General features: G+C 41.7%; 1 protein-coding gene across 2 annotated transcripts in view; it reads right to left on the bottom strand.

Moving 5' to 3' along the window:
- Window positions 1-14,419, bottom strand: part of PLEKHG1 (pleckstrin homology and RhoGEF domain containing G1) — a 61,438-nt gene that overhangs the window by 34,413 nt on the left and 12,606 nt on the right. For both annotated transcript variants that reach the window (XM_055000877.1, XM_055000868.1), the window contains exons 2-3: window positions 9,067-9,167; window positions 6,679-6,748 (exon numbers count right to left, since the gene is read on the bottom strand). In XM_055000877.1, coding sequence (XP_054856852.1) covers window positions 6,679-6,748; window positions 9,067-9,167 — 171 coding nt within the window. The remainder of the gene's footprint in view (window positions 1-6,678; window positions 6,749-9,066; window positions 9,168-14,419) is intronic.

Below are 14,419 nucleotides of genomic sequence, written 5' to 3'. Positions count from 1 at the left end.
ATTGCTGATGTGCATTTGATGATTCAAAAGGAAAGAGACAAAACAAAACATCTTACACACAATCAAAAGCATTTATCTGTAGAGCAGTTGGTCTATCTTCATAACTCCTCTAGAAAACCACCATCTAACCAAAATTCTTGAATTCCGGGGGTGGGGGGGGGATTTTTTTCAGAAAACATTTTGCTTTACCGCCATCCCAAAATGAAATTGTTATGTACAAATGGGATGGTTACAAGCAGTAATGAGTATGACATCCATGACTGCAGTACAGTAAAAAAAAGTATTGCCAAATTGCTTCTGTTATCCATAGCCATATAGTTCTGGCTAGAGATGGGCACAATCCCCATTACGATCGGAAAAACCCCACGATAATGGTGATCGCGCGATAGTTAATTTTTTTTGGATCGTGCCCATCTCTAGTTCTGGCTTGCCAATTCTGACTTGGGAAATTCGTGGCAATCTGAGGGTGGTGCTTTAGGAGGGAAAAGTCTGCAGAGCGGAGGAAGCTCAGTAGAGATGTGATGCCATTTCTTCTAGGGGAACTGATCTTTGTGGGCTGGGGATCCATTCTAATTCCAGGAAAACGCAAGGCCCCACCTTGAGGCCAGTAACCTTAATTAATTCACGTACTGCATTTGCATCTGGCCAAGATTGCTCAGTCTTATGTCTCTATGAGCCCATAATTGTGGGAACCATTTACGTAAGCATTTCAGCACATACGATGGCATCAGGTAAGCATAGACTATCTGACTTTAAAAAAAAAAAAAGACCAGTAAAACTATTCACTCTGTTTAAAAGCCTGCCTTATTACCAGATAGTGACAGTCCTCCAGTAATTATGGAACACTTCAGCTGAACCTTTGGTGATGTACAGTAAAATATTTTATCATTTTTCTAATCTGAATTCTCATAGTTACCTTCACTGAGGAACAAAAGCTTGAAATCACAACTTATTAAAAATATGTACTTTAAAGTAAACAGCTATAGCAGAAATCTATCTCTGCAAGGAACCAGTAATCAAGTTAACCACAATCTGCAACAGACGTTACAGTCTGTAATTAGCCGATGGAATCAGTAGACTGTCATAACTCTAGTTATCTTTCATAATAAAGGTGAAGGCTCTCTAACAACATCTTCAAATGTAGGATTCAATATTAAAGTTATACCAAAACAGTAAATAAGAATTTAAAGCAAACAGATAGGAAAAGGCAGGAAACAGCAATTTAGAACATTATAACTAGCTGAGCTCTCATAGCCACTTACCAAACTATAAATGGCATCTCATAAACAGATTTTTTTAACTTTCATAAGAATTATGTTTTATATTATTTAACAGAGAATAGAAAGAAGCCAAGCATATACTATATGTACGACTGAATCCCTTAAAATCACGTGTTTATTTACTTTATCTTCTGCTTTTCTTACTGAGATGCAAGGCAACTTATGCATTTAATTATACCTTTAGTTTTTTTCACTCTTTATGAAATGTCATGATCACCAACCAATAGTTGCGAATATTCAGCTACTAATATATAAGAATGTGAATTTTTAAAAAAATCTTTACTCAGAGGCAGACTAGCCCTTCAGCACACTGGAAGAATTTCTGATGGCTCACTGTCCTGGACGACCATGGGTGGCAAGAAACAAGGCAACCTGAAAGCACCGGCAGTGCTGCAGTGATCTCCCCCTGGCTTGGATGCAACCAGTGGTGATAACATAGGCTCACCTGCTGCCTTCTCCTGCACCACCCCAACCAAGGTTCAAGCTGAGCTGTTCTGACACATAGGGGAGAAGGCAATGTGTGAGCTTGATGGAGTCCAAAACCAGGTGATTACTGCCTGGGATACTCAGTTCAGTTTGCTCCTAGGCCATTTGAACAGCTCAGTCCAGCCCTGGCCTTAGTCAAGTCACATTTTATGGTCTGTGAAGTTCTATTATTTGTTTCATGGGCCCTTTTTAACAACATACTTTCTCACAGGCCACTGATCTCTTTCCTTTGTTTCTAAGGAATATGGACATCAGAGGGATTGGCTATGTTGCTGTGTCTGACTGAGAAAGTATCTCTCCTCTCCAGTATGTGGCACAGCTATGTCATTTCTAGCTCCACACATGCTCTTTTGGCAGGCTTTATGGGTAGGTACTATTTGTGCTTTGTGGTTGGAGCACTGCACCAGTTCACAGGTAACCGGTCCTGTCAATGTAGATGGGAGACCTGGACAGCATCACCATTTTCCTCACCTCACTACTGAACACTCACTTTCCACTCAAAGCTTCACATACTATAACTGCACTACATTACCCTACTGACATCTGTAGTCTGCTGCCCAAGGTATTTGTATCCATCACATAACAGACCAAAGCAGAATATTCTGTAGATTATCAAAGTTAGATTTAAGGTGTGGTATATTTTTTGCAAAGTAAGTAAGCACATAAAGAAGAAAGTCTTCAGGACAATAAGCCATAATATCCTCAGCATGTTTATTGTCCATTAGATCTGCATTTCTAGTTCTCGTTAACATCACAGATGCTTGTATCTATAGAAAACGCCATTGATATTTAACAAAAGCTGTGCAACATGGATGGTGGCCAGCAAAATCTGCAATGTAACAGTCCTGAATCTTTGCAAGCGATAACATTATGTAGTACTTAGGAAAGGAACAAAGTATAAGGCTACACTTTTGAGAGAGACAAATATGCCTTTACAGATGCTACTACTACCTTTTTCAAGATAAAAGAAGAAAGGGCAAGGGAGACGATTGCCCAAACTGTGCAATGCTAGACTTCACCATGCTCTTTCTGGTGACCAGCTGAAAGATAAACACCCTCTTTACATGCCTAACTCATGTAAATCTACTGAACCTACATGGATTAAGTATCAAGCATTCCTAAACAACCTCTCTAAATAAAGACAGAGAACATTAAGCTCACAGACAGCCTTAACAGATAAAATGGGAGAAAGTCCCAGTTATTAGAGACAAAAGCCAAAACAATTAACCAGATTCATTATCTTTCCATATTTCCAGAATGCAATAGTGAACCAAACTAAAGATAGAGCTTTCACCCATTCAGAGCTGGGATCCATCACTATGCTTGCAAAGTTGTTAGGGAGAGCTGTAGACTAGGTAAAAAAATTAACTGAACATATATGCCACAATTCTTAAATCTTAATTTGTCCTTAATCACAAACATAGTACAAAATTGTCAGTCAGTCCCAAAGCTCTAGCATGGCAAACTTGCAAGCCTGGAAAGAGCATTGTACTGTGGCCTGCAGGCACTTCTGCTCCCAAACTTCCTGTCCTAAAGAGCATCAGATTTGTCTTCAAACACAAAATTGGGTAGATGGTTAGGCTTGCCAGGTCTAAGTAAACCAAGCAATTCAAGGAGGTTTGGGAGGCAGTGTACAGGGAGGGAGAGCATCATTCAATGCAGCAACATCACTTCCAGTTAAAGACCTGACAATGATGTCACCATGTTGAGCAATGCTCTAGGAATTCCCCTAATCACTATGGAAAATACCACAGATATTTTAGGAATTCCAAGAAAATCACCCAAGATGGTGACATGACCTCTGGGGCTTCACCTTGATGTGATGATGCTGTTGCATCCTGGAACACTGTCACCCTCCACATATTTGCTCCCACTGCCACATTGAGCAGCAGTGGGGGACAGGAGCTCAGGGGCTACTCTACAGCTGATGGAGAATTTAATCTACAGAAAATTCTAGCTATGGTTTTAACTAAGGCAAGGAAAAAATAGTGAAAGGTAGGGAGACTCAGATTTAGACATGCACTGTGATCTGAAGGGGGATGGAACAAGGTGTTTTGAAAAAGGGTCATTAGACCTGCATAGGCGCTAGTACCTGTACTTCCTAATTAGAGATGGGCACGAACAGCAATACGAACAAAAAAAAAGCCACAAACAGCCCAATCTGTTGTTTGCGAACAAGCTGTTCGTGAGGCCCTATTCTAACCGAACAGGTGGTCGTTGCAAGCCGTTCATTGCTGTTCATCAAGCCAGACAGTTAGGCACCTGCAATCAATTTCCTTGGCAATTTAGGCAGGGATTGTCTGAACGCTGTCTGAACTCCTGCGGTTGCCCTGGAAACCCCAATCTAAGCCCAATTTAGCTTGATAGGCAGGTCTTCCTTTCAAGTGTGGAGCTCCAAATTTGTTACAAGGGAGCAAAGAGCAGGGGGGAGGGGGTTGCCAGCTCTGGCTTAGTTTGCAGACAGTGGAGAGGGAGAGAGTTGCTGTTGGCATTTTGGTAGAGAGAGTGCATTGGAGCTTGAATTTTCTTTGTGTGTGGTGGGTTAGGGATCTACCCCTTCAAGTTCCAGGGCTGCAACCAGGCTCTGACCCAAACTATTATTTATTATTGGTACTTTTCCTGCTGCCTGCTCAAGTAAGGTTTCTGGGAGTGATGCAGTAGGGATCTACCTCTTCAAGTTCCAGGGCTGCTCCTGGGCTCTGGAGCCAAGCTATTATTTATTATTGGTACCTTTCCGGGTGCCTGCTCAGGTCAGGTTTCTGGGAGTGGTGCAGTAGGGATCTTGACTTGGATGATGGCTGGAGGAGAGCCTGCTGGCCCCCACGAACAGCCAACCACAAACATGTTCATGAACAGGGCCATGTTCGTGGTTGTTCGTGAGTCCCTGTTTGTGGATGGCAATGAACAACGAACATCATGTTCATTTTTTTCCTGTTTGTGCCCATCTTTACTCCTAATCAGCTTCATATATCACCAAGTGTCACTCTTAACCTAACCCAGCTCATAAATAAGGGCCAGTTCCAGGTTTTTAAGGGCCCTGGGCAGAGAGTGCACAGTGGCTCCTCTCTCTTCTTCTGCCCACCACCAAGACCCCCCACTCATACCTCCCTTCCAACTCCCACATACCGTTGCCTGCCTCCATCTCATTCCCCAATCTACTCCTGACTCCCTCCTACCACTCATGCTCACAGCCTGCTGTTTGCCCTTTCCTCAGTGGCACTTGATGATATGTGGGGCTGGGAGTGCCAATGCTGTGGCTGTCAGGAGCACCTTTTGCATTACCTGCATGCACTTGCCTCAGAGTTGCCAGATCCTCCCATCCTAAAAATGGAGGAGGAGTATGTGGGGTGAGGTGGGTTGACTTATTTGTGTGTTTGCTTACATCCCCAGCTAATGACATCATTTCCAGAGCAACCCTGAAGTGACAAATCGTACTAGGGTGATTCAGTAAAAATTGGCAGAAAGCATAGCATTTTGGTGCTGATTTTTACTGAATCAGCCCTGCTATGACCTATTGCTTCTGCGTCATGCCAGAAGTGACATCATCAGCCAAGGACACCGTCACACATGGGCCCATGTCCCTCATTTCTACCCACTGGCTAAGTGAGTGGCAGTGGAGGGAAGCAGTTGGAGATCTCCTACACCAGTTGGGGGAGGGGGGGATCTGTCAATTTTAACTTCCTTAGCAGTTCTCTGCAGACAAGAGCACAGAAGGAGGAGCGCTTGCAAGCAAGTGGGTGGGGGAAAGGCACATAAGCAGGTGGCACAGGAGGCATACGGGCAGGGGTCAGTTACAGTGGGCCTTGCCAGAAACCAAATGCCCTGGCAAATACTCCATTTCAGGATATGCTGATGACAGCCCTGAAATTTAAAAAGTCAATAACTGAAGCATATTTCATTTGCGTTTTTCAATGACTTGGCAAAAGAGGATTAAAATACAGCAATCTGCATTAAACCTGTTAGGAAGGGGCTATAGATCATTGGCGAAGTGCACACCATGTTTGTAGAGGATCACAGTCTCAATCCCTGACATATCCAGTTAGTTAAAAATGGATTTTGGATAACAGATGTACTGCTGCTGTCCCTGAGCTAGAGAAATAAAGGGTCTGACTCAGGATAAAGTAGTGCCATGTTCATAATTTAAGAATTGGAAAATAGACACCCCCCCCCCACCGCCATGTAGTTTCTTAGACCAAGATTTTTCTGTTAATTATTCTTTATGCCAAACTCCATCTGAATTTGTATTACCTCATTTTTCTCATTTCAATTTTATTTTGCACATACATATTAATTTTTAAAACTGGTCATGTAACTACGGAAATGTTTAAAAATGGTTTTGTCAGAATGCTTCCAATCCATTTTATAGCAATTCAGAAAGGAAATGTCACTAATGAAAGTATCAAAAATAATCAAGGGCCTTTCAAGAAGACAGCTTGAAATGAAAAGGATGAGTCTCTTTAATCAAATTTAATTCTCTTGGCAATTTAAAGAAATTAAGAAAAGGCTATAATAACTGAGGAACACATGTGCCATTGCACAGCTCCTGTTCATTTTAATTGGTTTTATATATTCAGATGAATGACAACTAGGGCAAAATTAAATGAAAAAAAAGGAAAAGGAAACAGGTCCCCTAATACCAAAAACGTGTGGCTTGATTTTATTGTCCATCATTTATTCAAGAAGAGTGTGTGTTTGGGAGGAGGGAAAATATGAGGTTTTTCAAAATCTGTAGAATCATTATTTTACTGCCACTCATTATTTTCAAGGGTTTTTAAAAAATTTACACAGAAATACACACACTTTATTAGTTGTAGACTGTTGGGAATAGAGGGACCCTTGAGTTTTTATAAACACAGAGGCTGAATTGTACTATACTATAGATGAGTATCAACAGAAAATTTACGTTTCTTACCTTAGAAACAAAACATTCTGCTATAGCCACAGGGTCATTTTCACAGTTTTCCAAGTCTTGCAAAAGTTCACTAGTTTTTACAAACAAAAAATTAGAAGTCATTTTTTTTGCCAAGACCTACATATGCTGTCTCTATTCAAAATATGTACTTTGTTTTAACTTTAAATAATCCCAGCAACGTTGTTTCTTCCTAAAGGGCAAAGTTGAAATAGGTTGTTCTGCCTATTTATTTTTTGCTTCTAGCCAATCTCTTCCTACTCTTGTCACAGCCACTAGAATTATGAATATTCACTCACAGGGCTAAATAGCTCTTGCAGCTGCTGGTTACCAGAATGATTTATTGTGCCACAACAAAACTGCTCAGCTATAATCTGTATGCATCTCTTTATTCTCTGCTTCTAGCATTTAGTAGCTAGTTACCCTTGTTGGAAGGAATACACAAGCAATGTCTCTTCTTCACAGGGGGCAATAGAGCTAGAAAGACAGAGAGCTCAGGACTCCACATATTTTTGTTTAGATATGCTCTAGGGCAGTCCCTTTGACCTTATTCGAAGGGAAATTTCCTTCCAGCTGAGCATCCCTGTTTTTTTGTCTAACCACCATAGGAGCAAGATGTGCTCCTTTCTATCTCTATCTTAGCATAGGGAGATAACATTCTAAACAACTTGAATCAAGCTGGGAGAGGTAAAAGGGGAATGGAAAGGATCTGTGCTCTACTTAAAGGGGCAAGAGAAGAGGAGGGTGGGTACAGGAACAGTCCCCTGCATTTCTCCCCACAGTTTAGTAACTTTTCCCTGCTGAGTTTGTAAGCAAGCTTCCGTTTGCTGGAAGTTCATATAACTTTGATACCTTGACAACCAAATAGCTTTTGTATTTGTTTTTCCTTTAAGTAGGTACACAGTCATTTTTAGACAATATATAGTGAATAATTGCTACATCTACTGAGATCTGTCAGTCTTATGTCCCTAGGGTTGCCAGTAGAGCACTAGCATCCAGCAGGAACAAACGGTGGGGAACAACCTTGTGACATCATGGGCACTAATTCACTCATCTCTATGGTTTTTATAATCAAGAAAAAAGGCTCCAATAGGAATCCCATTCACACACCATGGTCCTTCCCCAGTAGAGGGAATGGGTGACAGAGAGGAATTAACTTATGGGTCCACTCAACAGAGATCTGATAGTGGGTCATGTCATCCGGATATACATGCATCCCACTACACTGGGTTACTGACTCCCTTCTGTGCTAGTTTTATCATCAAGGTCCACATACACTGTTGTTTTATTATTTATTTATATCTATTTAAATATAAATAAATTATACATGTATAAATATATATTATATTTACAGCCTACTTTTCAATTCAGAGAATGTCCAAGGCAGCTAAATGAATGCTTTTTAACTTTATCTTGTTTAATCCCAATGCTTATCAGTGGGCTCTTGCCTTCGAAAAGTGTTTGTACTAATTCTGTCCTCAGATAGCGGCACAGAATAATCTAATTGCAAAAAAGCATTTTGTGTTAGCATGCTCACTATTTGTTTGTAAGGGATAAGATCTTTGACCTCGTATGCCATAATTTCTTAATTACATTAGCTCTATACAGAGCACTGCAATACAGAGCTGCAGTGTCACAGATTTAATCTAGGGTTACCAGTCCACTACTGGTAGTGGAGGGGGAGAGACTTGTCTTTTTTTAATGGAAATGATGGCATAAACGTGCATTTGTGCCATCTTTTTCCATACCACAAAACCTGAAGAGAGTTAAAGTGGTACTGAGGTTAGATTTCTCCTACTTCCTCATCTGCAAAAGGCAAATCACAACAGGAAGTGTCAAAAAGAAACAGTAGGCTTTTGTCGTTTCATCAAAATAAGCCATACAAAACCAGGAGAGAATTTTATTTACCAGAACACATTTTCTTGGACAAAAATGAGAAACAGATGGAAAATGAGAGAGCACAGGGCAATCTGGAATTTTCCCCTGCCATTTGACCCCATTGCAGAACACAGACAGACAAGGGAGAAGGGGCAGCACAGTCTTGATCAGGTTTAGTCTCCCTCCCTCACCGAACATAGGAGAGTCAGGATAGGCAGAAAGGAAACAAGTAAGCCTCTGAATTCTCATTTGGGTCTTGTTCTTGGCTGTCATTTGTTGGCCCCAAGTCCAACCCATATATGGATAGGGCTGAGAATGAATCAACAACATCCAAGAACTGGTTAGTGGGAGCATTTATAGTATTTATTTATAGACTTTTTGTGCCTGTTTCCTGGTTATACTGCAAATTATTCTAGTTTGAATTGCCAAGCCCCTTTTGACTTCAGGTTACTGGAAGAAAAGAGTCATGAAAGCACTAAAATATGTTTTCACTTAATATGAATATTTACTTACCTATTGAAATGATAGATATCTTTTATGTTTCCAAACAAAGCTGATCGTTCTTCTGGCCCCAAGGAGAGCTTGGATTGGTCAGTGATACAATCAAGGTAATCCTATGAAATAAATGAAAAGGATGTCTTTAAACATGGCTGTTCTATTCTTCTTCAATAAATGGAACTATCCTTAATTGTGCAAGTTGAGTCTCCTCCAGATCAGTTTCACTTAATATTACTGTAATCCCTTCAACAGGCCTACAGTGAACAGTCATTCTATTATGGAAGATAACAATACTTATCTGTTCACAAATACCAAAGAATAAACCCAAACACTGAATGCTTTGCTATGCTACTTTGACTATACCTTGTATGTTTTTCAAGCTGCAAATGTATTCAGATTTCACCCATAGTGACAGCTTAATTATCTCCATTAATTTACTCAATAAGGTCAGAGACATTCTCCTATATTAAGGGATTTTTTAAATGAAAGGAATTATTTAAGCACCTGGATTTCATGCAGATAGCCATAATTTTCCAGGACTCTGCTTGTGCTACACAGAAATAGCATTTGAATAGCATTTTTAAAATTCCAAAACACAATGCAAATACAAAGGATACAGTTGCCAATTTGTTAAAGAACAGGGCCTCTGTTCTTCTGTCGTGCCCACCTGGTATATTGAAATTCAACATGTGCTACACTGAAATATATTACAGCCAAAATGTATTCTCTTGCCAGATTAGTTATGCAGAATACATTTCAGATACTTGATTGTAAACAAGACAGCTACAAATGAAAGCAGAAAGTATTACTCTCTGATTTTGAGGTTACTCGCTATAGTAATTTCCTTGCTGGGGAACCCTGTGCCTACCACAGGAGTTTTTGAAGCATGCCATAATTGGATCACGTTCTGTTCACACAAGCTACTGGCCGGGTCCATTGAGCCTGCCACCCCATGTTCTTTAGAATGCACCCAACATTCCCATATCTCTACATTTTGCAGTGAAAAGATTGACAGGGATAGGATCAACTGGTCATCTGGTAAGCTTTCTCTGGTTTTCAGAATCCTGTTTGAAATTCATCTCTCTAGGTTAAGGTTGCCAGTCCCCTGCTTGGGGTGGAGGATTTCCCACTCCCACCCTCCACCTGCTGCCCCCGCTTACCTGGCTGGCAAGAGAAAAGGTGAGGAAACGCGCCTCCCAGGGGTGCTCCCAGGGGCGGTGCAAGGGTTTTCGGTGCTCAAAGCCGGCCGCATGACATCATCCTGAGAGCACGCGCACCGCCGCCAGCCCAATAGCTGCGGCGGGCGGCTGTGACGGTGTGCAGGTGGCCTCCGAGCTCTCCCGCTTGGTTGCCTGCGCTGCCGCAGATGCCTGCCCATGGCGGCTGCGCCCAGCCGGGGGCTTGTGCTGGCGGCGGCGACGGCGCGGGGCGGGAGGGATAGGAGGCTGCTGCTCTGTGGTGCGTGCTCCCACCCCCTGTGCCTCCTCTGGCACTCCCTCCAGCAACCCCACGCCTGAGGCCACCGCCTACCTGGCCTCAATGGGCATGCCGGCCCTGTGTGGCACACACCTGCACTCTGCAATGGCCCAATTTGGGCCCCAAATGGGCTGAATTGGGTCCATTTGGGGCCTAAAGTGACTCGCTGTAAAGCATAGGAGCACTCAGGGCCCATCATGCGCGCCAGCAGTGGGCCAATTTCGGCCCCAAACAGGCCCAATTTGGCCCACCGAGGAGCATGGGAGCTCTGCCAGGAGGGCCCTGGAGCACTCCTGCCCTTCATAGCGGGCCAATTTCGGCCACAAATGGGTCCAATTTGGCCTCAAATGTTGCGTACTGCACCTTTGTGCTCAAAGACCTCCAGAAAGGTAAGTGCCAGGCCTCTAGGCACTGCCTGGAGGGTGAGGGTACCTGGCAACCCTACTCTAGGTACACTGAAAGTAATTGTTTCACAATTACTTTAATTTCCTAATTAATTTCCTTCCCATCTTCATTAACTAGGACTAGTTCATAGGTATATATGATTCACGTGATTAGCCAATAGTGATTCAATTTTTTTTTAAAGGTGACACTGGGTGAAATTGAAATTATAGTGGTGGCATTAAATCTGTGATAGTTCATTCACACCTCTCAATGTTTTATCAAATGAATGGATAAATCAGTCTCCAGGTGTTTCATGATAAAAACAATGTAAAATGCTATTTTCTGTTGCAAGAATCCTAGTGTGTTTATTTATAAAAAGACACTGCAGGAAGAAGGAAAAACAACAATGGAAAAGTGAACAGCTGGAACCATCTTAACAAAAATACATCATGATTCCTAGCCTAAGGGTTCAGACAACTCGCAGTGGCATTCAACCAATGACAACACAACATTCCATAGCGCTAAAATCAAGGAACCTCAGGAAATGACATCTAGACCATGAAGATATTTGTTACACTGAAACCACATTCCAGATCCCACACAGGAAAATCAGACACAGCAACATGTGAAAACAACTATCTTGAAATTGTCATAGAGTCTGTTAACAATGGATATTTTAAATATTATTGGGCATTTTTTACACACACACATCAAAATATATATAACATATAGAAAAGTACACAAAGATCACAGTTTCAGGTGTTCGCAACTGCAATGTTTTAAAGCAGCCGTTCTTGCATTTCATGGTATTAGCTACCAGTTCAAGCCCCCTCCCCATCTAAGAGTGGAAGTACAGATTATAATGGCTGCTGCTGAAAATGACAGCCCAATGTCAAGTTCTCTGTTGTCCCCATAACATATAATTCAACCTATCTTACTTCCAGACATCCTTATAGTATAAGTTCCCTCTACTCCTGCTCCATACAATTGTCTGCTACTGGCTGAGATTAAACAAAATGCTCAGTAAAATAACTTCAGGCCACTGGGCAAGCACTGTTACATTTTACACAGGGGAAAGAGAAACATTCAAAGCAAGTCTGCCACTTTTGGCAGCTGTTCCCATTTTCTTGTAATGTGTCGTTCTCCCCTAAAGTAAACTGGCAATGGATTTAACCTGCATCATTTGCAACAAGCTAAAAAAAAAGTAGTTATCAGAAAATTTTGAGGATACTTTTTATAAACTGCAGAGGTCAGGTAAATTACACAACAGTCTGCCCCAGGGACTCTTAACCTTAAGAGACCAGAAGACAATATTGTTGTAATTCTCTTCTACATGGAATCCAGAGAATTTCTTCAGCCTCACAGTGATATGTTACGTGGAATTTTTGACTCTCAAATGAAAATCTGATTTCCATGCTGTCTAAGAAACTGTTGTTGAAATGCTCCTTAAACCTTTTTACCATGCAGAATAGGAAAATGCTACTAAAAAACCCACAAAACTCCCTTGAGTTTGTGCAACTAATTGCATGGCCTGAACCTTCCAGCACCACTTTATAACAACACACATCTGGATCTTGTACTAGGCTGTGGTGAGTTTATCCTCCATCACCCTCTCTTTTTGTTTACTCTTTTTGAAAGTAGCAAAAGGAGAGAAGGAAGGAAACACAAGTATATAGGAAACAACTAAAAAAGAAACCACATTATATAGATTGGGTTTAATGGTGACTAAAGATCACCCAGGACTCAAAAACTTAAGACCAGCAGGCAGCCCTAATCGTATTATGCCTAACCAATGTTCTCTTGGATTTAAAATTGCTCTTCTCTGAACAGCACAGGTACTGGCTATATCAGGGATGCTAGAAATTCACCTACAGTGCTATCCACAATTGAATAGCACTGGCCATGAGAACCTCCTATAATTCTGCCCTAAATCAGTGGGAGAGCATATTTTTGATGTGGCATGCAATTCATTGAGGAACTTGATCTCTCCAGAGACTCTTTGGTTTTATCTCACGCTTCTAGAGCCTAAAGACTTCCTTATCCTTAAGCTTCTGGAAAAGTACATAATTTGTTCCTTCTTAACTTACTATCTCCTTCCTTGTCTCTTTTTAAAAATGTGTTATTTTAAAATATTTTATTATAGACTCAAAATGAACTGCGTACTAATTAGTAGGACTATATAAGTACTTTTATTAGCACTGTTGCCCTTGGCTTAGAATAGAGGAAGGAGCAAAGTTACATGGGCTCAAATCATATTAAGAAGTTGTGGGGGGAGTGAGGGACATTGCCCACCTGACTCACCAGACCACCCACTCACTGGCCAGCCTGCCCACCTACAGCACCATCACTTCCACTAGCTTGGCTCACACTCTATCTTCCTGCCTGCCTGCCTTCTGTCTTGCCAGGTCTCCCACTTATAGTTTTGCCTCCTGGCAAAACTTCACTGTGCCTGCCAGCACTCCCCCCCCCCCCATGAGAGGTATGAAACAGGTGGTGGCCTCTCTCCCCAACCCCTTTCCTGCTGGGGCCAGATGCTTTTGCCAGTTATCTGGCACAGATACCGGCTGAGACCCTTCTAAGAGCTGCCTTCCTTGCTGCTGTTACCTACTCCAACATAAGCCAGGTAAGTGGTGCCAGAGCTGTAGGATGAGTGGAGCAGAACCCCCCTCCCCACTACAGCAACCAGGCAGAGGTGGTGGAGCTGCAGGCTGTATGCCAGGCTAGCTTATGACTATTCCACATGATGAGGATTTGTGTCTGCTGTCCTGTCGTTTTTATGTACTTCAATAATTGGGTCTTCTCACTGCAAGGATACTGGAACTAGTCCTTACTACTGAATATTTTGCAGGTGGCCTTGAGTTTCATCTGACACTTCAATTTAATGAAAAGAGATTTGCAGCCACCTGAGTGTGCCTCTTTTGGATTAGACCTCCCAGGCTTCTATGTATTCAGAAATCTTAAATTGTTAATTGATTTACAAAAGTGCAACAGCTTAACCTACCCTATGGCAGCCACAAGAACAACCTGTAACCTGCCCTTCCCAACACACACATTTCCCACCCCATGTCTTTCCCACGTGTTTTCTTCAATGATCTATATTAACAATCCTAATTTAGAAACATGTTTTTCTTTTTAACATATCCTTGTTAAAACTAGAATTTTCCCTGGCTATGAAATAGATGGTAGATGTACAACTAAATTCCGTAACATTTAAACTCTCCAGAAAACATCATCTACAGCCCTCCTTTATATTCCACCTCCACCAACTTATGACCTCATTCCTGAAATCTGTTCCTTAAATACGCTTGTACATTAAGTCATTATAACATTGTCTCTGCGGCTTCCTGAAACTGTGAGTGACCTTTTGTTTTCTCCCACAAGCTGCCTTAGAGCAATACATACCACACCATGTGCCAAATATTTAAAAAAAATAATTAAAAAGTCAGTGTTCTACAGTGTGCTTATATACAACCCTTCGGGACAGATTAGTGCCCACTCAGAGCGGCAA

The sequence above is a fragment of the Eublepharis macularius genome, chromosome 1, assembly GCF_028583425.1.
Source record: "Eublepharis macularius isolate TG4126 chromosome 1, MPM_Emac_v1.0, whole genome shotgun sequence".
Classification (NCBI taxonomy): domain Eukaryota; kingdom Metazoa; phylum Chordata; class Lepidosauria; order Squamata; family Eublepharidae; genus Eublepharis; species Eublepharis macularius.
The sequence above is the reverse complement of the archived record's forward strand: the minus strand, read 5'-3'. Positions and strand labels throughout refer to the sequence as shown.